The following is a 24,602-nucleotide window of genomic DNA, read 5'->3' on the forward strand; positions in this document are numbered from 1 at the left end:
TCCTGATGTCGAACACAACCATTCATGCAATGGAGAGTTGCAAAGGACAGAAACCCCATCAGAGAGAGAAACACATTTAAAAAAGAGCAATTTTTGTTCCTTTTCCTTTGTTTAGATCTCTGGTAGTGTTGAGTGGCTTGAGCACAACTGAAATGATATAACAAATATTCCTGCAAGCAACCAATAAATAAAAGACAGCATGAGGAAAGTCTGGACTGGCTCCATGATTAAGGTCTAGGCTCGCTAGCACTGACCACTTATACTACCTCTGCCAAGAGCATAAGCCATGAATCCTAACTACATTTCTAGCAGCAAAAGCCTTGTGGCCAAGCAAGGAGAATCAGGGAGGAAGCAATCCAGACCAAAGATGTATAAACATGTGAACTTTACCTCTTACCCATGAATGGCAGCATTTGCCAAAAGACATAGATTTAACCTAAGAGTAACCACTTTAACCTGAGGGACTTCAAGACACCTTTAACTGGCAAGTTAAGATTTAAGTCCACTAACCTCTCTCTAATGAACTATTTCCTTCTCCTGATGTGTTACCATGCCATTTTTCAGTATTGGGAGGGCAGTGAGGAATTTAAAAAGTATGAAATTGTTGTAGAAAAGACTACATTTTCCTCATAATTTTTATCCTTTCTACATGTTATCAAGAAAGTAAAAGTAGATACACCAAGAGAATAGTGCTTCCCATAGAGTCCCCTTATTAATATTTGACATAAGGTTGACTCATGATAGTGTTTACAAAGAAATATTGTTCCACTGATAAAATAAGATTCTTGTTTCACATACCCTAAGACAGTCACATTTTATTCCTGAAAGTAAATTAATATTTATTGAAACATTCACTATGCATTAGTAAGAAGTCACAGTATTTAAAATGTATTTATCACAAGAAGAGTCTCTAAAGCTAAGAATCCTTTTCAGTAGTACATCTCAATACTTAAAAAGTCAAAGTATAAGCTGCCTGATGACTTAAAACAGAGCTTCAAAGAGGACAATCCTTCATGATGTGAGACAGGGGTCTGATCCTCAGCTTTTCAAATATGTTGATCAGGCTCTAAGAAACCAGCATGTGCCAACTAAATATAGAGTTGACCAAATGGACCTATTGTGTAAAACATGTCTGTCCAAGTATCACCTCTACAGTCTGAAAACTTTTCATTGCTTGTTGATTATCATTTAGTTTTAGAGACTGATCCTATTCCCAGCCAGAAACAGAGATTTTTGCCTTAGGTAAAAAACAAAAGTTGAAGATCTAGAAAATAAATCTGGGTCAAACCAACTTTCAATATTCAAAACAAACTTGACAGAGTTTTTAGCTTAATGAATAAAGTTGGACAAAGGACCTCTAACCTGCAGATATTATTTAACATATCTAATCAGTTAAGGTGTTAACCTGTAGAGAATTAACTGAGTAATGAAAATTGGTACCATAATGGCCTGTGTTAATGGTCACAAATTAAGTTAACTTCCTGGTTCAAGGTAATTTATCCTTTTTTTTTCTTTTTTGGCAATTCGCTCTTTTGGTTCTTGTTTTTGAGTCCACCCACCATATCCTTGTTTGCTAATATCAAGGTAATTTCTTAAAGTTCATGTCTATAGAGCACCCCAACCCACCCCCAGTTCTAATAACATACTATGCCTTCTTTCTCTCCTGATAGCCACATAAGTGGAGAATCAGACAATTAACTATCTTAAGAACCTATCCATGGGCTGAAAAATATGATCCTTGTAAATCTTTCCTTGGCATTTCTTACACTCTAGCTGATTTAACACATTTTCCTATGAGGCAAATTGTAATGATATGAGCTTAGAAGGAATTATGCCTACATAGTTTACTATAAGAAAGAACTGATCTGAGAACAATGATAATATGCAGAAAGATCAAAAGAGAAACAGAGATATTTGTAATGATATTTGAAGTCCTGGTTCCAGTTGCCCCTGATATGAGCTTTTTCCTAGTAATTGGAGTCAACAAGTTCTCTTTTCGTCTTTATCTATTTCCTACTAGATTACTCTTACTGGAAATTATTAGAGTTTTCATGAATAAAACTAGAAAGAGGAAACACCCAACCACATGGATATGTAAGACTGTCAGCATTGTGATAGTTGAATAACAGTAACAGTTCTTGTTAATTGTGCAATTTTGACTTAAAATTTCTGAGTTTCAGTTCATTATCTGTGGAGTGGGACCCATAGTTACCATACTGCATTACTGAAGAATTAAGAATAATGTATGTAAAGTGTTTAGCATGATGGTTCACCCAAAGCACATGCTTAAAATTGCTAAAAATGTATTGTTCTGATAATGGAGATGTGAAGATAATGATGATGATCCTAAGAAAACAAAGACTAAAAACTCAGACTCATATGTGATTTTTCCATTAAAAACATTCCTGCTTAAATACATGTTAATAAAGAAAGTCACAAGGACTAAAAAAGAAAAATGTAACAAAATGAGAAATAATTATAAATAAAATAGATTCATAAACTCCACAAGCTAATTTTTGAAAACCTAATCTATAATAGGTAAGCATTTGCAGTTGAAAGCTTACTAGAAGCCAATGGAATAGTCTTATTTTGGAGAATAGGTTTAATATGAAAGCAAAACAAATAAGCTCAATATAACTATTCTCTGAGAATGGATGTAGCAATAGTTTTAGGCCCAACTCAAATATCTCCATAGTAACAAAGCCTTCCATGATATCATCAAATCCATGCATAATTTTTACTATATACCACATCTCTGGCAAGTAGTCTTTCTTTCATTGTATTTATTTGTTTACCCTTCTACATTATAAAAGCTTCATAATGAAGCAAGTTCCCTCCTTTCATATTCAAATCCTATATTATAGTTTGAGAATTTGTTCAAAATTAGAAGCTCAAAATACAACATTTAAATTAAAATGAGGGCCTCCCCTGGTGGCGCAGCAGTTGAGCACTGGGTTACAAGGCTGCCTGCAGCCTCTGCAGCGCCAGTTCGATCCCCAGCCACCGGGCGAGGGTCCCACTAAATAAATAAATAAATAAATAAAATTCTGTAAGTATAGCAGGAGTCAATATATGAATTCTAATCTTGCCTTTGTCATTTATTAATTGTGTTCCCTTGACTAGCCTTAAAGTTTTATACTCACAGTTTTGGCCTCCAAAATTATCTTCTCTAACCTCCTACTGCAATGCAAGAATTGTATCTAAAATGCATTTGCTATCTATATAGACACACTGAGTAGTCTACCAAAAATAATCTGCAATCAAATTCATAACAATTTTTGGCATATTTATTATCTTTTTCAATGAACAACTCAAAAAACAATGCTATAAAAGTCCCAATGTCATAGATTTAGCAATGCAGATTGAGAATTCTCACTCAATAATGGTGTTTTTTCTATACACAGAATCACTTACTTGTATTTTAGAAGTGTTAAAAAGCTTTTGGAAAGCTTACCACTCTCAGTAATTGTCTTACTCGTATAGTATACCTCACTGATTGGTTTGGATAGTTAAATAACATGATATGAAATTTCTTTGTAAAGCACAAAATGCTCTAATATATCAAGTAGAAATATTATGATAATGATGATGTTCATGGTAGTGATAATGATAGGAAAGAGAAAATTATGTACTTTGAATGCTTTGTTACTCTAATATTTACATGCTATTAAATGAAACACCTATTGGGAACTGTGTCTCCTTATGGAAAAGCTCTGGATTTTTATTTTTATTTTCATTTTCTCTTCAACATTTGAGTACAATTTAAATATATGATTTTCTGAGGTGATTATCTACTATACTATATTTACTTAGAAATTATGGTTATCTATGTATGCAGATACATACCTTGGAAAGGGATGGCAATTGACTTGATGAAATTTCTGGTCTTTCTGGAAAAAGTCTCTGAAACATTGGTATATACGAAAATTGCATGTGGAACTGTATATTCTGGGCCTTTGCTTCCTGGCTGAGTTGAAGTTCCCTCTCTTTTGCTCCTAATTGTTCTTTCAGTTGAAATTGGAGCCCAGTTAAAGCTTGTAACATATTTTTCTTCTCACTATTAATGAATATCTTTTTAAAAAAAATCTCTGCCAAAATAAGAAACCACGCAAAAATTATTTTCTTTTATTACCCAAGATTACATATTATAAAATAAATCTAGTATATGATAGGGGGAGCATCTGAAAGAGAAAAATAAACTCACTTTTTAATGGTTATGGTTCACCCACAAAGATACAATTCTTAATGTTCAAGTTAAAAAAAAAAAAAGATGAGAAGAAACAGTTGGCATTCAGCTAACAATTGTGTTTGGAGATTTGTGCCTGACTTTGTTATTCTGAGCAAAGCCAGGTACCAGTCTCTTGGGATTATGTACAAAGGCAAGGAAAAAAGTGGACATGTACAAACCTCAAAGGTGACTGCTGGGTTAATAAAACAGTCTGTTTTCTGTTCACCCACTCTTGCTCTCAGTGTGCAAGTATATTAAAATATGTCAAAAGGAAAACCATTCGCTGTGCAAAAATAATTCAACTACAAGACACAATTTCCAGCTGGTGGAGTACCTTAGCGCATTTAAGCACACTAACAAGTGTCCCATACATCTGCCTGGATGAAAGTTGTATCCTTATTAAAGGGAAAACAAACACAAAATAGGAACAAATGTCACAGAAAAAAACAGATCATAACAATAGATACTGCATTTTCCCCACTCAGTTTCTGACTTATCACAAATTGAAGAGCAATGCTGTCCTAGAAGTAACCTCTTAAAAAGCCATGAAAGTAAAACAGGGAAGCTGCTAGAGGAACTGAATGTGTAGCTAATGGCCATCCATGTTACTGTTCAATCGATATGGATAAACAACTTTTTCTTTCTAATCTCTGTAAAATCTCATACCACATAAGACACTACAATAATGTGAAGTGGTCGGATTAAACTAACACACCACAGAGAATTTAGAAGTAATGCTCTAACATATCTTTAAATAACCTCTTAGAAAAATCTGGTTTAAGCCTTTATAAGATATCATACCAACCTTTACTGTGTGATTTTTCTCTAGAGAACTGTATCACAGATACAAATCTGCAAAAAAAAAAAAAATTAAAAATAGAGGTTAATGTTGTTCCACTCTAATATTGTTCTTGTTTGATATGTCACACATTATTGTAAGGTAAAAACACACACTGGATACAAAATGTGATAGCTCTGCTTATAGGCACAGGAGAATATACAAAAGGAACATAAACCTTCAAAAAGCAGATAATTATCTGAAATTATATGGGGAAAATATTTGAAAATAGTTGAACAACTACTAAACTATTTTCACAGCAATTACCATATATTACTACAATTGTCTGTTTACTTCCTGCTACCTCCCACCTCACCATTAAAATGCAAACTCCTCAAAGGCAAGATTTTATATATGTCATTTATTATGCTGTTAGAGCCCTTATCTTGTAAGTCCCTGGCACATAGTAGGAATTCAATAATTATCAATTGGTTGGTTGGCTAATTGATTTAAAATAGTTGTACACTTGACAATCTGTGTCACACTTTGAACTGCCAACTCTTTACTGGGAAACAAAGGATGAACTAAAAAGGGAAGACAGGTCTAGGAAGACATCAACAATTTTATGACAAACTGTAACTCAGGAACAATGAATATATGCATAGACAAGTGGAACTACTCAACTCTGAATTATGCTTTAGACTAGAATACATAGAACAATTATTAAAATGAAATTGAAGTCCAATATAATAGAAGTATAGGTAATAAGGGATCAGAAAACTAATCTAAATAAATTAAATTCTTGAAGCCCAGAGCAATTATGTGAGCTTGGAAACAAGAGAAGTATTTGAGGAACCAAAGTTAATGACGAGTAACTTATTAAAAATGGGAAATGACAGATTTGTACACCAAGAACTAGTGAGTTTGATTTTTTAACCTCCATGAGATTCTTAAGCAGTTTGTTAAACACATAGTCTATGAAATCATGACAAATAAATTGGAATTCACTAGGAAATGTGAAGAGAATGAAAACAGTATTATGAAAAGACAAAAGTTCATATTTCTATTTATGCCCCAGTCAGATTTCTCCTTTCTCCTATTTGTTGTGAATCAAATTGTGTCCCCCACCAAAAAAATATATTTAAGTTCTAAACCCTGGTACCTGTAAACATGACCTTATTTTGATAATTTGCAGAGAGGGAAGTTAAGAGATGTGTTTTTCTACATGCAACAATTGTCCTCTTGAAATTTGAGAGTAGCCTACATGGTGGAGGGAACAGGAGTCTAGAGACATGAAGGGTTTCTGCACATTACAAATTTCAGTAAGATAAAAAGATGTAGGCTTCCAGGGCATGCCAGAAAGTAGAACTGGGTGAAAGACATTTCTTCTGACCACTAGAAACAATTAAATTTTGCTTCATAAAAGCACATCCAAGCCACACACCCTCAGTAATAAACATCAGTGGTGTCCCCAGTTAAGACTGAAGTGCAAAGAATGGCTGCAGACATTTGAGGGGCTAAAAGAAAGTCACCAGCCAAGAAAAGACCTTGGACCATATCACTTTCAAAGATTCAAGGAGGCCCTTAAGGTAAAGGGGAAGGAGAATATTTGACAAAGGATGAAGTTAAAAAACCAAAAGAGAAAAATTTCCCCCATGCTGATTTTGTCACGAGCACTGACGATACCCAAGAAAAAGGGACAAGAATGGCAGATCATTTGTTGTTAGGGTGCATTTTTGTTAATTAAGCCTTTTTCTCATGGCTATTAGGAATACTACATATAATTGGAAACCTTCTAGATGTGAAATGTATTTTTCTCATTATTGACTAGAAATACAGTGCCCACAATACTCCTCATAGATATAACTGGTATTTTTATATTGAGTTATTTCCAACACACGGTTTCAGTTTCAGACACCCACTATATTCCTTTCCTGTGGATGCTTTTAAAAAAAATTACCAAAAACTTGGCGACTTAAAATAAAATAAATATTTCTCTTATAGTTATTTGAAATCTGTTGCCGTGGGTTAAAGTTAACGTGTCAGTAGGACTGGTTTCTTCTGGAAATTTTAAACAAGAATGTCCTTACTTTTTTTCATATTTAGCTTGTGATTCCTTCCATCTTCAATGTATCACTCTAATCTCCAATGACAGTCCTTCTCCCTGATCTGACTTGAGTCCCTCTTGTAAGGACTATTGAGATTACATTGGGGCCACCCAGATGACCCAGGATAATCTCCTAGTCCCAAGATCCTTAATTTACTCACATCTGCAAGGTCCCTTTTGCTACATAAAGTAACTCCTAGAGTTTCCAGCAATTAGAACATAGACAGATTTGGGTAATGTTTATTCAAAATACAAAACCCACTTTAAAAGAAACATTATAGTGTAGGAATGGCATAGAGTGAAAGCATGAACTGGTTGTGCTTGCTTCACAAACACTTATGATGCCTTTTATTGCTGAGATATTTTCTACATGCTTTATAAATTGTAGCTCATTTAATCCTCATGACAGTCTTAGGGGATAGGGATTACCGTAATCTTCATTTTCTTGATAAGAACTTCAGGCACAGAAAGTTTAAGTTCATTGCACATGGTTTGGTGGTTATTTAGAGCCAAAATTAATCCAAATCCTGCCTCTTAACTGTGCCTTGACATGGGTATTTTCATGGGGGGAAATAACCCTATTTTACATGGTTGGTGTGAGTACTAAGTAATGTGTATAAAATGTTTATCACTGTTGCTGATTCCAATTTTACTATTACACAATCAATGATAAAATAAATATATTAGACATAATGATAAAGAAATGGGAAAAGAAGAGTAAGAATGGTTAGCAAACTGGAAGAGAAGAATGGTTAGTGAACTGGTAGCTTATTTGGAGAGAAAAAGAATCATGGGAATGTGATAGCTTGAAACATGTGATGAACTTTCATGTGAAAGGGAAAAACAGATTTATTTTAATGTCTCTACAAAGAGCCAAACTAAAACCTAAGGGTGAAAATCACATGGTGGCAAGATCTAGCTCAAAAAAATAAAGGGGTCCTCCCTGGAGGCGCAAGCGGTTAAGCACCGCACTAAGAAGCAATCTGCAGCCTCTGTAGCACTAGTCTGATCCCCAGCCAGCCAGGGAGCAACCCACACAGCACAGCAGACCTCTCCTGTCTCACCCGCTGCTCCCCTCAGCAGTGTATTTCACTCAGTCTGCCTGTTCTGTTCCCCACTCTGTCTCTGGTGAATCCTCTCACACCCTCACCCCTGTATCTCTGGCCTGTACCCCAGCTCTTATATGCATAAATAAATAAATCTTTAAAAAATTATAATAAAAAATAGAGAATCTAATCATTACAGTGATCCACCAATGAAGAAGACAGTCTTAGAGTATTCTAAGTTTTTAGTCCATTAGAATGCTCAAGCACAGGCTAAATGACTCTGTGGTATATAAAATATGGAAAGGATTTCAACAATGAAAGGGACATTAAAATGCATTCATTCATATATTCAGCAAATACTTGCTTACCATCTTCTGTTTGCAGCACCCATAAAAGTTTCCTTACAACTCTAAAAATAATAGAATCTACTATTCTATGAATGAGCAAATAAGAATATATGTCGCAAACATAATTTCAGGCTGATTCTCATAGAAGTCTCCACAGGTTCTTCAACTACCATGCTCCATTACAGGTCTGGTGTGATTCTCTAATTAATTTTATTTTCACAATCATTTGTCACTATGGGTACAGTCAGAAGCACAGGAGGGTGAGAGAATTCACCAGAGCGGGGAGCAGAGCAGGCAGAAGGACCGAAGTACACTGCTGAGGGGAGCAGCGGGCGCCAGGAGAGGGCTGCGCGCCATGTGGGACCCTCCTCCGGTGGCCAGGGAGCAGCCGGGGATCGAACTGGCGCTGCAGAGGCTGCGGGCAGCTTTGCAACCCAGTGCTCAACCGCTGCGCCACTGGGGAGGCCCTAGAATCTGTTTTTAATAGGAAAAAACAACCATTTTTTTACACTCTGCAAGAAGGGACTTTTCTTAAACGGAGAAGAGAATTTTATCCCATAATAGTTACTTTTCTTTTCAATCCTTGCCAACAAATATAGCAACAATCAACATCTTTTTTTTTTTTTTTTTTTTTTTTTTTTAAGATTTATTTATTTATTTATACATGCACTGGGTACAGTCAGAAGCGCGGGAGGGTGAGAGAATTCACCAGAGCCAGAGCGGGGAGCAGAGCAGGCAGAAGGACCGAAGTACACTGCTGAGGGGAGCAGCGGGCGGCAGGAGAGGTCTGCGCGCCATGTGGGACCCTCCTCCGGTGGCCGGGGAGCAGCCGGGGATCATCTTTTAACAAATAAGGGGAAAGACGTGACTCTTCTCATTTATCTGCAATGTTACTTTTGGAAGAGTTTGGCTTTGTCACTGTCTCCAGTAAAAGATACATACTTTACACACACTTCTGAACCCACAAGTTTATTACGGTAGACATAAATTAAGTCTGACATGTTCTGGAATTTAACAACTGTCTACCACTCTCTTACCTAATCTCTCTGACTTTTGGAAAATTACCTGAATTACACAAAGTAATTCAAGAAAATCTCTAACCCTTTAGTGAAATGTGCCCAGTGTCGGTACCACCCATATGGCGCTTCATTATATAACACCCAGTGACATTTATTACACAGCTGTTAGCATGCATCAGAATTAACTAGAAAATTGGGTGGTTATATGTCTGATTTTTTGCTACTTTCAATACCTTCTCTATAGATATAAAGTGGGGATGATAACCACCTTCATGCAAGTCAATCTTTAATGAGCTCTTGTTATGTGATGGTCACATCATGTATCCCATCACAGGCAATCCTTTCAACACTCTGGTAAATGCCACCTTTATCCTGGTCTAAAGACAGAAGGGACAAGATTAAAACCCAAAGGGATTTGGAGCTTTTGAACTCCTACTGACCTATAAACTCCCTCCACAATTTTTTATATATATATTATTTTTTTTACATCATTCTTCCTTTTTGTACAGGGTCTGCTCTCTCCTCGCAGATGTAGTCTCATAGAATTCCCACCACCAGTTCACCCATGCACCATCACCATAGTCCCTTTTGCTCTTCCCTCCCTTGTTTTGATCCTTCTCCCTTCCCTTCCCTTGCAGAATGTCTCTGATTTATAGTTACCTGTCAATTTCATTTTTTAATTTAGTATGATTGTTTTTCCCTGATCCCTTATTTATTTCCCCTACATTCCTCCTATAAGTAAAACCATCTGATATTTCTCTTTTTTCTTTCTAGCTTATTTCACTGAGCGTAATTCCTTCTAGCTCCATCCATGTTGCTGTGAATGGCATGAGTTTATCGTTTTGATTGTGAGTTATATTTCATTGTGTGTTTATACCACATCTTCTTGATCAAGTCATGTATATTTGGGGCATTTGGGTTGTTTCCATATCTTATCTAATGCAAATAGTGCTGCAATATATATTGGGGTGCAGGTAACCTTTTGAATTAATGTTTTTGTGTCTGTTGGGTAGATTCCTAGGAGTGGAATTGCTGGGTTATATGGAAGCTCCATTTTTAGTAGTTTGAGGAATCTCCACACAGCCTTTCAGAGTGGTTGGAACAGTTTGCATTTCCACCAGCAGTATAGGAGCATTCCTTTTTCTCCACATCCTCACCAACATTCATTATTGTCTTTTATTATTATTATTATGTGTCATTCTCACTGGTGTAAGGTGATATCTAATTGTGGTTTTGATTTGCAGGAGAAGTGTTTTTTTAGCTCTTTTGCTCATTTTCAACTGGATTGTTTACTTTGTTTTTTGTTGAGTCACTTTGACTCTTTGTACATGTTTGTGATCAATCCCTTATAAATAGTATTGTGTGCAAAATTTTTCTCTCAATCAGTAGGATGTCTCTTTGTTTTGATTAATGTATTGTTGTGGTACAGAAGCTTTTTAGTTTGATGTAGTCCCAACTGTTCATCTTTTCCTTCACTTTCTTTATTTTGGGGGATGTGTCTTTAAAAATGTTACTGAGTTGTATGCCATGTAGTGTTCTGCCTATATTTTCTTCTATATTTTTTATGGTTTCAGGTTTTATGTCCAATTATTTTATCCATTTTGAGTTGGTTTTTGTGCATGGTGTGAGATAGTAGTCTAGCTTCATTCTTTTGCATGTAGCAGTCCAATTTTCCTAGCACCATTTATTGAACAGATTGTCCTGTTCCATTGCATATTCTTTGCTACTTGTTAAAGATTAGTTTTCCATAAATATGTGGGTTTATTTCTGGGTTTTCTATTCAATTCCAGTGGTCTGTGTGTTTGTTATTATTCCAGTACCACAAAGTTTTAATTATTATGGCTTTGTAGTATAGTTTGAAGTTTGGGAGTGTGATACCTCCATTCTCCTTCTTTTTAGTCAGGAGAGGTTTGGCAATTTGAGGTTTTTTTGTGTTTCCATAGGAATTTCATCAATATTTGTTCTATTTTTTTTCAAGAATGTTATTGAGATTTTTATTGGAATAGCATTAAATCTGCAAATTGTTTTTGGTAGGGTGGCCATTTTGAAAATGTTAATTCTTCCAATCCATGAGCAGAGGATATCTTTCCATTTCTTTGTGTCTTCTTCTATTTCTTTTAACAATGTTTTATGATTTTCTTTGTATAGGTCCTTCACATCTTTTGTTAGGTTTCTTCCCAACTATTTGATTTTGATTTTTTTTGTTTCAATTATAAATCCCTCCACAATTTTTAACTTCCTCCCTAACAGAGACAAATAAGTTAGAAGAAATATTTAAAAATAACTAGAAGTCTGTATTTAAGATCCTTCACAGGAATAAACAGTGAGCCAATGATGGGGTTAAAACCTACTTCTCCAGCTATCTTTCTTCCAAATGACTATTGACTAATTTAAATATAAAAAGCACCTTCTGCCCCTGTGGGCTAGCCACATCACTAAGTTATTAAATATCATGCAAGGACCTGTAGAGGTAAGAACATTTTTTAAAATATGGTAAATTTTCTTCTCTTTCCATTCAAAATGCCCCAAGGCACTCGTATACATTATGGACACCACTGACTGAAAATTCTCAGTAGAGGGAAAAAGAAATCCAAAATCCTTGAATTATATGAACACTAAAAACATCTAAAATGATAACTATTTTGCCCCCTTCACACCAAAAGACCAACTGATTTTTATTTTTCACTTGGAGTTGACCTTTATTTAACCCATGGCATGCCAAAGTTATGGCCTGAAGCAATATTTCAGTGAATGCCTTGACTTGAACTAGAATAGACATCTCACTCACCCTGTCTCTGAATCATCATTCTTACCACTGCTGATGGTCAGTCTAATGAAGGAAAAACATTTCTCATATTCAGAAAACACTAGAACTTTCTATTCAATTATTTATGTCTATTTTAAATACATGCAGAACTGTAAAATATTTGCAAACTCCAAAATAGTTACTACTAAATTTACTAAAATCAGTTACTACTAAAATCTTCACTAAAATGTTTGTGTTCAATATTATATTAAAAATAACTAGTTCATTGTGTCTACATCACAAGAAGTTAAAACAGTTTCTTTTGATCAGTTGATTGCCTGCTGGCATCTTCTCCTAACAGGGAAATTAATCTTAAGGAATGAGGTGCCTCTTTTACCTCCTAGGTAAGTCCTATACCTATCACAGTTGTTCAGGGTTATCCCATTACTTTGAATGTAAGAAATAAGGTATACTTAAGGATTTAGACATGATTAGTATAGTCTAACAGTCTTTCTTTAACAAAAACAAACTCAATACCTGCATATTATGAAAGATTATGATACCAAAGAGAAAAGTCCAAAAGTACAGTGGGAAGTATCTAATTTAGAGATTTAGCATTTATAACTATAAGGGCTGTGAGGCACCTCTGTGAGTTTTCCAATGGAGAATGCAGATTCTTTAGAGACTTTTAAAGACAAACATTCTGAGCTGACATAAGTGGGATCATGGTCACAGGTAGGCAACATAATAAAGTAACTACCTGTGCCAGAAAAGATATCATCTGATTCAAAGACATCTAGAAAAAAAACCAACAACTACTTTATGAACATAATTTAACAGTAAATTAATAAAGCCATCTATTGTATAGCATCTTCACATGGTTTTATTTCCTGTACAGCGCTGATCTTTAGAAATTCATGCAAAAGGAATCAACATCACAGTATAGTGAACTCTTTGCTAAGTACTTTGTAGCTGTTATCCCCTTCAATATTTTCAATAAGTTATTTATTAGTGCTCTTATAGATATCAAATGAAGAGACAAAAACTCAACAATTACAAGTAATTTTCCCCAGACTATGCATTTGGTAAGTAGAATATTAAATCCATATCAATTTGACATAAAAAATAGGCTTCTGAATTCCTGCATTATACAGCAAAATCATGCTAGCAATAATTGAAGAAAATAAGAATCTTATCCATGCAAAAGTTCAGGAAAGAGAAATCAGTTAAAACTAACAGAAAATGTATAATACTTGTTGTAAATGATGTGAATAACTATATAGAAAACCTTAGAAAATATTAAATAAGAATTAAAAATGTTTTACCAATTTTAAAGTAATTATATATAAAATGTGTGTATAAATTTTAAAAACCAATGGATTGTACATTCTTAAGAGAAAAAAATTATATGGTATATAAATTGTATCTCAATTAAAAGTAAAAAAAAACCAAAATGATCACACCACCAGTTAACAGGGACCAGAAAGGGGTGAAATAAGGACTGTTCACTGATAGTAGGAATGTAGACTATTTTTTTCTCAAGGACAATTAAGCTTTGTTTAGTAAAAGGATACTTATTATATTTCTGTAAATGTATTCAAAGGGACTAATCAGAGACATGCCAGTCAATTTATATATAATTATATTACTCATAGTCTTGTTTATAATTTATCCCCCAAAAAAGAACTACAACAATGGAAGCTACATAATCCAGGAACTTGTAAATATACTTTGACACAGCCATAAAAAAATTATGTTTCAGAATACTTAATTATACTGGAGATGTTCACAATGTTAAAAGAAAAGGGCAAGATACAGAAGAAAAAAAAACTAAAGGTTAAAAAGAAATTAAAGCTGCAATAATTTATAAGTGAGAAGAGATTATTTTTGCAAAAATATTTTGGGCAAGATCAAGAAAGCTGATGTAAAAATGTACTTGGATCCAGTAATTCCTTCATTGTTAATAGGGAATGAGCTGTGAATGGTGTAACAGGGTCAAGGCATTCTGGCTTGTTCTGTGTTTATATGACCCCTATGTGTCAGACAGGGCAATGAGTTTGCTACTCTGTATCATTTTCCTCGTTCACACCAAGCCTACTTCTCTCAGTCCCCACCCTCATGAAACTTTTGCAAAAGCTGTTTTCTTTTCTCAGATTTTGACCTGGTCAATTCTTGAGGCACATTCCACATTCATATTCCAGCTGAAAATTCTCTTAAGAGTAAGACCTTCTCTGCCTACCCATAGCAGCATGGGCAACAACTGGAAATCTGTTGGATAGGATCTCATGCTCCACCCAAGACCTATGTAACACAAATCTGCCGTTTAACCAACATGCCAGGTGGGTCTCACACAAAACTTAAGAATCACTGACTTTACAGTCTGTTAGAGACTTCATACACATTCCCTGCATCATTTTCTTCATACCTTTTACCCATATCTAAAATGTTCTCTCTTGATTGAAGAAATATCATTTCATGTTTCCTTAACTGTCTTTGGAGCCTTACTATGGAATATGGGGATAAGAGCTAACAGAATAATATTCTATCTCAGCATATTACATATAAATAGCATGTGTAGTATATATAAATAGAATATAAATAGTAGTAAATTCTATCTTATAACTTTCCGAAGAATAACCAATATTACTACATATAAAAATGAAAGTATTTCCCTTGAAAAGTTAAATATAGAATTACCATATGAACCAGAAATTCCATGACTAGATATATACTCAAGAGAATTGAAAATAAGTGTTCAAACAAAACCCTGGACATGAATATTAATAGCAGTATTATTCATAGTAACCAAAAAGTGAAAGCAACTCAAATGGATGTAAACAATTGAATGGATAAACAAAGTATGTTGATATGCACAACAGAGTATTACTTAGCCATAAAAAGAAATGGAGCACTGATACATGTTTCAAGAACCTTGAAAATATTATATTAAAAGGAAAAAAATCAGATACAAAAAGCCACACATTGCATGATTTCATCTATAGGAAATGTCCAAAATAGGCAAATCCATGAGTACACAGTTTCTTTTGGTGGTGATGAAAATGTTCTAAGGTTAGACAGTGGGGAGGGTTGCACATCAGTGTGAATGTGATAGAAATCATTGACTTACACACTTTAAAATGGTTAAAATGGCGAATTTTTATGTCATGTGAATTTCACCTCAAAATAAATAAATGAAAGTAAATTGCTGTTCTAACTTGTAGCAGCAGTTAAACATACTGACTTGCTATCAAGAATTTTGTGTTACAGACTCACTATTTCAGGGGTCAGGGCACCAAGTGATTAATATTATGTGATGATTATCTCTGTCAGACAGAGATAAGGCAGGGAAATAAGGTAAAAGAAATGAGTCTGGGATTTGCCTAAGCCAGGACTCAGATTTCTTTGATCCTTGGCTAAAAGCCCTGATTGGCCCAAAAGGTCAAATGGAAAGGAAAAAGCAGTCAAGAATAAATCAGTAAAATAAAAAATTCATTAAAATTTAGCTATTGGGAGGAAAGGAAATAACCTTCCCTTCTTCCACTAAGAAGAAAATTGACAACCTAATTTCCAGAAGAGGTTCCAAATGTATAGCTGCAGCTAGGTGCCTAGAATTTCTTCTTTACAAGGAAATGTTGGAAATAAATTTAGGAGGAGCTTTCAGACTTCCTGAAGCCACTGAAATTGTAATTGTTGTTACAATTACAAGGGTTTATTAAAGATCATCAGGAACCTTGGCATTTTAAAAAGTGTTTGGATAGATAAGACCCCTGTTTGCACTTTAAGCCTTTACTGTTAATTACATATTGCTGTGACTAAGCACTTCAAAAGTGTCTTTTATGAACTGTGCTATTATTTAATTTAATAAGAACTTCTTATAAAGTCACAGGTTAACAAAAGTTCATTAATAAGTTGAATGTTTGCAACTCAGAAAGCATTTTCCTACCTAACAATGTTAGCCATGGTGATCAGGTTCTATGTAAGCAGGATATAAAGGCCCAGGTAATCCTTATAAAACTGCACCAATAGCATTAAAGTGCAAAACACACACACACACGCACACACACGCGTTGTCTATGGAAACAGTCATTGGAGGCCAAGGCCATCTCTTCTCTCCACTTCATTACTAATGCTCACTCATTCATTCATCATTCAATCACTCAGTCAATATGAAGGGACAGTCCATGCTATATGCCAGGCCCTTTGATAAGAGGTTTCTCACCTGCCAGACAACAGGCCATCTTCAACTTGGATTAAGTATCTTGTGACCTAACTTACAGATTTTGTAATAGCAGGATTGCTATAGAAGTAAAAGATGAGATTCTAAGACAAAAAGAAGTAATTCAGGTTGAGGACTATTAAAACAAGGTGATGGCAAGAAAAGTGTCAGTCAAGCCACCTATGCCCCTCTCCCCATTTACCTCACCATGGCCAAGATTAGTGTTAGGGTAGGAAGCCCTTGGAAGATAATACCAAAACAAGGCCAACAAGATAGAAGATGCTTTTTTCTTTTTTTGCTTTCTCATAGGGCAGTGACCTCCAGAATTGGGAAATGTCAAGGAATGATGTTAAAGCCAAGCCAACACTAAAAATTTCCTTACCATCTACCTCATCATACAAACCAAAAGAATAAAGGAGAAGGTGGAAACAGTTATGGGTATATATCCATAGACAATAATGTTACATATCAGGAACTGTATGAAACAAAAGCATAGGTTTTCTACAACTGCTGAACTCATCTTTAAAGAATCCTGTTACTGACTAACAAAGATCACCACCTAGTGGCTCCAGCTAAATAATTGCACTTGAACAAAGTACATTGAAATTCAAATATATTGGTATGTGTTACAAGAATGTAAGCTAACATTGAAGCTTCTCTTTTTGTCCCTTGGAGTTCAACCTCCCAATTTCCTTTCATTCTGCACTGGTTTTTCCTAGCTTATAATTCTAAATTATCTGAAAAGCATTCATTTGCAGTTACCTTTATTTTTATCTTTATAGTTAGCTGCCTACTATGTCACATTTTGTGTTCCTCTTCCTTTTATTATATACCATAAACCCCTATGAGTCTTATCTGAAGTCAGTTTCTTTAAACATCATTTTTTGTCATACCACTTCCCTATTAAAAGCATGAATGATTAAGTGGATCCTGTTGTCTCCTTTAACAAGCCTGGTTTGACCCATGTAACCCCACACTCCACTTAGCACACATTTTGCCTGCCCATTAGGCTACTTTCCTCACTGTTGCTTCACCACCCCCAAATCTCAAACACAACCATCCTTTTTACTCATCTGTGCTATAACTAAAATTCCACCTTTTCCATTAGTTTTCCTCCACAATTCCTGTCAAACTCACTTCTTTCTTCTCTAGCTTCTTACATTCATTGTTATTAGCACTGAGTTTACTATTTAATTATTTTCTAATTATTTTATGAATATTATGCCTGGAAGTGCCATTTTTTAATATATGTCTCTATCACCCAAAAATCTCAGCATGGTTTTAAAAATAACATAAGAATGCAATAAATGAAAGACTGATTTTAAAAGAGATAGAGAAGTACCCCTACAATTAAAGTGCCTTTCGTGGTCTGGTGATGGGAGACAAGGAAAGAGAAGGGAGAGTACAATGAAGAAAGATAGCTGAAATTATATTCTATGTAGGGAAAAAGATTAATTCGACCTACCTTTGTCATGTAAAATAGCAATGACAAATTAAAAGAGAAAAGCATCCCTCCAAATGCCAGGACACACTTAAACATATCCCAAAAGTGCAGTACAATTTAATCATAAAAGTTTGCAATGGAATATAGTTGCTTTGGGTGCAGACAGTGAAAGGAGTGAAAACTTCACTTCTCAGGTAAAAAGAGGAAATACAGGGGGAGGTATGAATTTGTCATTAAACAGGCTAGGAAATGTTAGCTTGCATTCTAAGGTAGCACAAAGTTTTACTTCTTGGGCAGCAGCAAAAACCCTGCCTCAGGGATGTGAACTACAGATATTTGGCAGCTGCACACTTAGAAATAACAGGGCCAAGAGAAAGTTCTCTGCACTCAAACTTGGCATACAATTCAACAACTTCGAATGTGAACAGAAATATTTTACCCCAAAATGTGAATAATAAAACAAATAAAATATTAAATAATCTACTCAAATGAAGAAGTCTGCAGAATAAGTAATGTGAACTTGAAAAATCTCATTAAGTGACACCAGAATTCTATTTCTAGTGCAACAGCAAGTAGTTTCATAACTAGGCCTCCAGTAAAATAATTAGACTATTTTAAGGGGTAGCAGCTGATTCTATCTTGAGGAAAGGGAAAAAAAATGTTTCTCCTACGTAAATTCCTCCTTCCCCCAATTCCTCAAAGTGACATTTTCAAAGATAACCTAGCAGGACAATTAACTTATATGCCATATTTATTGCTAGTTCATCACACAATAGCAATATATATGCAAGGCATTGTGCAAGATACTATAGAGGGTAACAAAATATATAAATGCCAGAGACCATGTCCTCGAGTATCTTACTGGGGTGAGAAGATCTATGTATTTCCAATAGGTAGTAAATAATTCCATGATAATTTTTAAGTAAGTACACCACATATGCAGATAGTCTATATTTTCAAATTGCAACAAATATTAATGGCCCACAATTGACAAGATGTTATGCTAGGCATTTGGGGAGTACAAAGTGAATCAATTACTAAATTGACCCTAAAAAGCAGTATATGTAGTAAGAAATATATGATTTCATATAAGGACAAGTGATTACTTGAAAGAGATAGAATTTGCGATTCATCTTAAAGTTCAGGGTGGTTTAACATGCAAGGTTGAGAGTTGATTAGATAAAGCATTCCAGAGATTTTTATCATGTGCAAAGGCACAAAGTTAATGAGTAGAGCTAGAATGAGTATGAGATCAATAGTTAACTCATTTCACAGTGATATATAGAAAATGTGACATAAAACAATGGAAATGATATTCAAAAGGTAGGATGGAACTAGAATATGGAAGATCTTCAATTCCAGTCTGAGTAAATTGACTTTAATCTAGCAAACAAGAAGTCACCGAAAGTTTTGAGCAGCTGAATGACACAATCACACTTGTATTTGAGAGCAACTAGTCATATGTCAATGCATGCTGTATGTCTTGAATGTGGAGGAATAGGAAATCCACAAGGAAACTATATTATATCAGTTTGAGAAGAAGTGAAGTGGTAGTATATATGGAGTGACTCATACAAAATGGAAGAGAGCCTACAGATATAAAATTGACTGAGACATTGTTGATAACATTGACTATGAAGGATAACCAAGACAATGAACTCAAAGATGATGCCATTTAGAAAAACTAAAAACAAAGAAGGTTGATATCTATGGGGAGCTGATAACATATTTTCAGTTTGAAATGTCTTTCAGAAGAAATTATCCAATTGGAAATTACAATACAGGGCAATTGAGATCTGAGTTAAAGCTATAGTTTTGGAAACCATCTAGAGTAAGAATAAAAGATCTGAGCAAACTGAAATCTCATAGCTTTTATATAAGGATAGCAGAGAAAATTTGATGCCACAGAGGCCCAGTAGTGAAAATACAGAGGTTATGAAAAAGTGTGAATAGGAGCAGTTAGAATCCATTTCACCGCTCTGCATTAAGTTTTCCTCTAACATAATAGGAAATGGGGAATTTATACTTTAGAGAAATTAAACTCAGCAGCACAAAATATTCTCTCAGTAAGAATAGCATAGGAAAGAAACAGGAAATGAAACAATGTGGACAGAAGGTAAAAGGGGAAAACTTGAAGTTGAAAGCCTCAGCATGATACAAGAATATATTTTGTGAAACAAATTAAAGGATACACTATAAATGGTGGGAAATCAATGATAAGTAAACAAAAATATAAATGGGAGTATACCAAAAATAAAGAAAGAGTTAGAGAAATATGAGGAGGAGGGAAAGGAACTGTAACATTAAGTTAAACATTAAGACTTCCTAAAGAAAAAAAATGGGGAGAACTAATAAGTTAATAAAATTTTCTAGAACTGAAACTCATCCATTTCTAGACTAGGAATAATATCAAGCACCTAGTCCAAGGAATGACAAAAGATACACTATATAGAAATTTAATGAAAAAGGAACCTAGGATCCAACCTCCAGATGAAATTAATATCAGTAATCCTTGAAGGCAGAGTGCAATTGAGATAGATAAATCTTCAAAATCTAAGAGAAAGTGACTTTTGGCCTAGAATTCTTTACCAAATTTACTAGGTAGGTTTGTCTGAGAAGGTAGGCATGTCTGAAAAAAATCTCAGACATGTGAGATCTTGAAATTTTGTTTTCCTTGCATACTCTTCTGACCCACTGAATAATATGCTTTAGTTAATTGTGGGAATAAACTAAAAAAGGAAGGAGGCAGGATTTAAAAAACAAAAATCCCTGAGACTCCAACTGAGGAGAGGACAGAGGATACCTAAAGGACTACAATATCCTTTGTCAACAAGGCAACTGGTGAAGAGTGGAGCAAAAGCATGAAAGACTTCTAAAAGAACAGCTCTTAGGGCAGAAGGAGGAAGAAAATTCTCTGAAATTTAAGATTTCAGGACAGTTCAGATGGAGAGTTTTGTCTTTTAAATATTGTTATGCTATATTACTGGCTTACTGCTCTTTAATATAAAACCTTTTGAGGTTTTTTTTTTTTTTTTAGATGGTACTCTTAGACACAGCACATGCCTGACCTTTGGGTTTTTATCCATTGTAGTGATCTCTGCTTCTGGTAGGTGAGAGTAATTGTCCCAATCAACAATGTTAAGGCAAAATTAAATATCTAAAAAAGTTCAAGAAATTACTCTCAATTCCTAAACATATTGCTTGATAATAACAAATAGTTCATGCAAAAACACAAATCTAATTACCATACTTTGAGTTGTACTGGTCAATAGCTTTAGTTCAAAGCATTGATTTATAGAAATAAAAATTTGTTGTTCTATACAATCAACAGTTAAATAGACATACATATTTCATCATTTCTATGCTCATCATTGTTTCTTATAAACCATACCTTCCATTTGGCATCAATTTTATTCTTGATGAATAATCCTTTTAGTAATAATATTTCTAAATATGGGTTTATTTTGCATAACACTTAGAGTAATAGTTTAACTAAGTACAAAGTTATGGATTGAAAATTCTTTCTCTCCACTACTCTATCTCCTGGCTTCTATTGTTACTAATGAGGAAAAATAGAATAATTTTCATCTCTTAAAATAATCATTCTTTTAACTCTACTAATTTTAAATAGTTCTTCATATATATGTTTTTTGGATATGGATTTAACTTGATTTAACCTACTAGGTATGTTCACAGTTTCAATTTTAAAGTTTATTTTTAAAGTATTATTAAATGTGTAATACAAACAGTAAACAGATTTGGCTATTAGTTCATATTATCTATAATTGGGTCAATAGGTCACTGATAATTCATCAAACCCTAATGCATATAATAAATATCATACAGGATAGAAAAAAGTACAGGGTAAAAATATCAGCTAATATAGACTTCCTTCTGAGTCAATATGGATCCAAGATTGCACTGTCAATCAGTTAAAACTAACAATTCCATCATCCAAAATATATATCTATATTTTGGTTACAAATATATCAATGAAAATATAATTTTAGACTAGCATCCTAATTTTCCAGTCTAGGAACTTTATACATATTATAAAAGTATAAACATATTTTATATATTTTAACTAGTTACAAAGAAAACAATATCTCAGAAAAAGCCCTCTAAAAAAAGGGGAAAAGGAATGATTTTAATTAGAAATATATGTTTATATTAAATTTTTTTCTATAATACACTAGAGTACTTGAGTCTGTGCCCTAGAATTACCTACTGCAATGATGATTTACAGTACTTAGAACCCTTGAGATAATTACACATATTAAATATAAACTGGCTTGAGAAGAGTCTTTTGTATGAGACACAATAAAAAGTAGAATCCAGGTACTTAATTATCATTGCTACTTTTGGTACTCCTAAATATTTTCTTTTGAATTTTTACTCTTGCCTGTAATCATACTAGATCATTATGCTTTACTTTATGGTTCAAAAATCTGTAGAGAATATTTAGTGGAAAGATGAGAGTGGTTGCTTATTCTGTTATCAGATATTATTCCATCTAGATCTAGATAATATTCCATCATCACTTGGATATTAGGTGATGACATACATTGCATGGAAACTGGCAGCATTTTAGGTGTGCTAAAGTTAATCCACGGTTAAAAAATATGTACGTAATTAAAATGGAAGTCCATCCATCAACCATAAATCATATCCTTTAGTGCTACTTATACTACACTGTTCAAAAATGCCATTTCTCTTTGGTTGGGCATCAGATGAAATATGTGCCTGTTTATATCTACAATGAAAGAAAAATACAAATGCAAAGAAAAAGATCAAAACTGCACATCCAGAAATCACTTGGAATATCATCACTTAAATACAGCTCTTGAAAAACTGAGCATGCTCAAGGGTCAAAATTCAATAAAGTTAATGATTTGTACTGCCTATCAAGGGCATTCTTACATAAGACTGGCAATTTTTTCTTTAGCTCTGAGTGTCTAGCAGTTAAAAACACAGTGACTACTATGAGTTTTGGTGCCACTGCCTTGATTGATGAAAAGTCCCCAGCAATCATTTTACTCATCATTGTTTTTGCAACTGCAAGACAATTATAAAAACTGTAAAAATGGCAAATAATATCTTACAATTAGTATGAAAATAATTTTGACATTGTGGGCCTTCTTGGAGACTCCCATATATTCTAGAAAAATGTTTAAGTATAAACAATAAACATTTCTAACAAGATTATAGAATGCTCTCTGAGATAGATAACATTTAATAAATATTTAAATGAATTTTAGATTTAAAAATGAGTTTTTTTAATAATGATAAAAATATCTTTAAATTTTATTATGAAAATCTAGATAGCTATATAAGAAATTAACAAATTTAATATATTCCATTAAAAATAACTTTTATTTTGCCTTTGTTTCATTCCTTATTTGTATTCTTTCCAACATGTTTTCAACTACTACTGCTTTTTTTCTTAACAATTGTTTTTCAACAAGATAGTTTTAGATGCAGAAAGCCAATATTAAGTACTTTTAAAAACTTGTGCAATAAAAGCAATCTTAAATTTTTAAGGTGCTTACTATCTTCTAAAGTTTTTGTCAGATTTCAGAAGTTATTTGGTGATTTATATAGCAATAAATTGTGATTCATTTTTGTTTAAATCACAATGCCTTTTATTTAGATTCCTGATTAACTAAAAGTGCAGTTTCTATTTCTCAAACAAAAAATAATTCCTTCCTCAATTAGAAAAGTTCCCTTGCCAATAAATGTTTTCTGGAAAATAAAACAATCTAAGCATTTTCCAAGCCACTTATATTGATTTCCAAAAAATCCAACATTTCCACTCCTATAATAGTTGAAAGAAAATTTTAGAACATTTTTTTCTTGTATTATTTTTCAGAATTTAACATATGCTACCATAAAAAGTGCTAATTAAAATCTCATTAAATAGCAACTTATATATCTAAGACATCATTAAAAACAGTATTTAAAAATAGTATTTCTGAAATAGAATACTATTGAATTCATAGAGAAGACTGATGAGAATAGACCTGAAAGTTAATAATACAAAAACCAACAACTAAAAGCATAATATATAAGTCCCTTACATGTGATCTTTCATAGGAAAAGCTTGCAAATCAAGCCAAAAGATACCAGCCCGACAAACCAGACTAAGAGCTTAAGCTAAAAATACCTACTTCACTAGGTCTTGATAGAAAATTCAACATGCTAAGTATGTCAACTTAAATATGTCTGATTTATGAGTGAGAATTTTTAAGAACAGACTATCTACATTAAAATAAATAAAATTAATATAAAAGATTAAGTAAATGATCTATGTAAGTTCAGAAACTTTGTGATTAAATAGTTGAAAAGCTATAAAACTAAAATGGCAGCTTTTATCATTTTATCACCTGTAAAACAGGGAGTCTATGTTTGACTTCTATACTAAAAAAATAAAAAATAAAAAAGAGGAAAGTAAAGATACTACCTCTAAATCAATTAATTGTACATAAATTGAATCACCTTATTTAGAAGTTATGTGTAGAAATGACTTGTCTCCCATCTCAACTCCAGTTCAAACTCTTCCTTTAGGTCCCTGGCATTATTTTCATGCATTAGACAACTAGTTTTACATATCTAGAAGAAATGGGGTTATATGTGAATCCCTTATTTGAAGGAAAAAAATATTATGAGAAAAC

General features: G+C 33.7%; 1 protein-coding gene across 2 annotated transcripts in view; it reads right to left on the reverse strand.

Moving 5' to 3' along the window:
• TFEC (transcription factor EC) overlaps positions 1-24,602 on the reverse strand; it is a 185,106-nt gene that overhangs the window by 103,210 nt on the left and 57,294 nt on the right. For both annotated transcript variants that reach the window (XR_008550829.1, XM_054692576.1), the window contains exons 2-3: positions 5,034-5,080; positions 3,847-4,088 (exon numbers count right to left, since the gene is read on the reverse strand). Coding sequence is in view for 1 of the 2 variants with exons in the window: in XM_054692576.1 (XP_054548551.1) it covers positions 3,847-4,088; positions 5,034-5,080 (289 nt within the window). In the remaining variant the exon portion in view is untranslated. The remainder of the gene's footprint in view (positions 1-3,846; positions 4,089-5,033; positions 5,081-24,602) is intronic.

The sequence above is a fragment of the Talpa occidentalis genome, unplaced genomic scaffold, assembly GCF_014898055.3.
Source record: "Talpa occidentalis isolate TD23 unplaced genomic scaffold, MPIMG_talOcc4v2.1, whole genome shotgun sequence".
Classification (NCBI taxonomy): domain Eukaryota; kingdom Metazoa; phylum Chordata; class Mammalia; order Eulipotyphla; family Talpidae; genus Talpa; species Talpa occidentalis.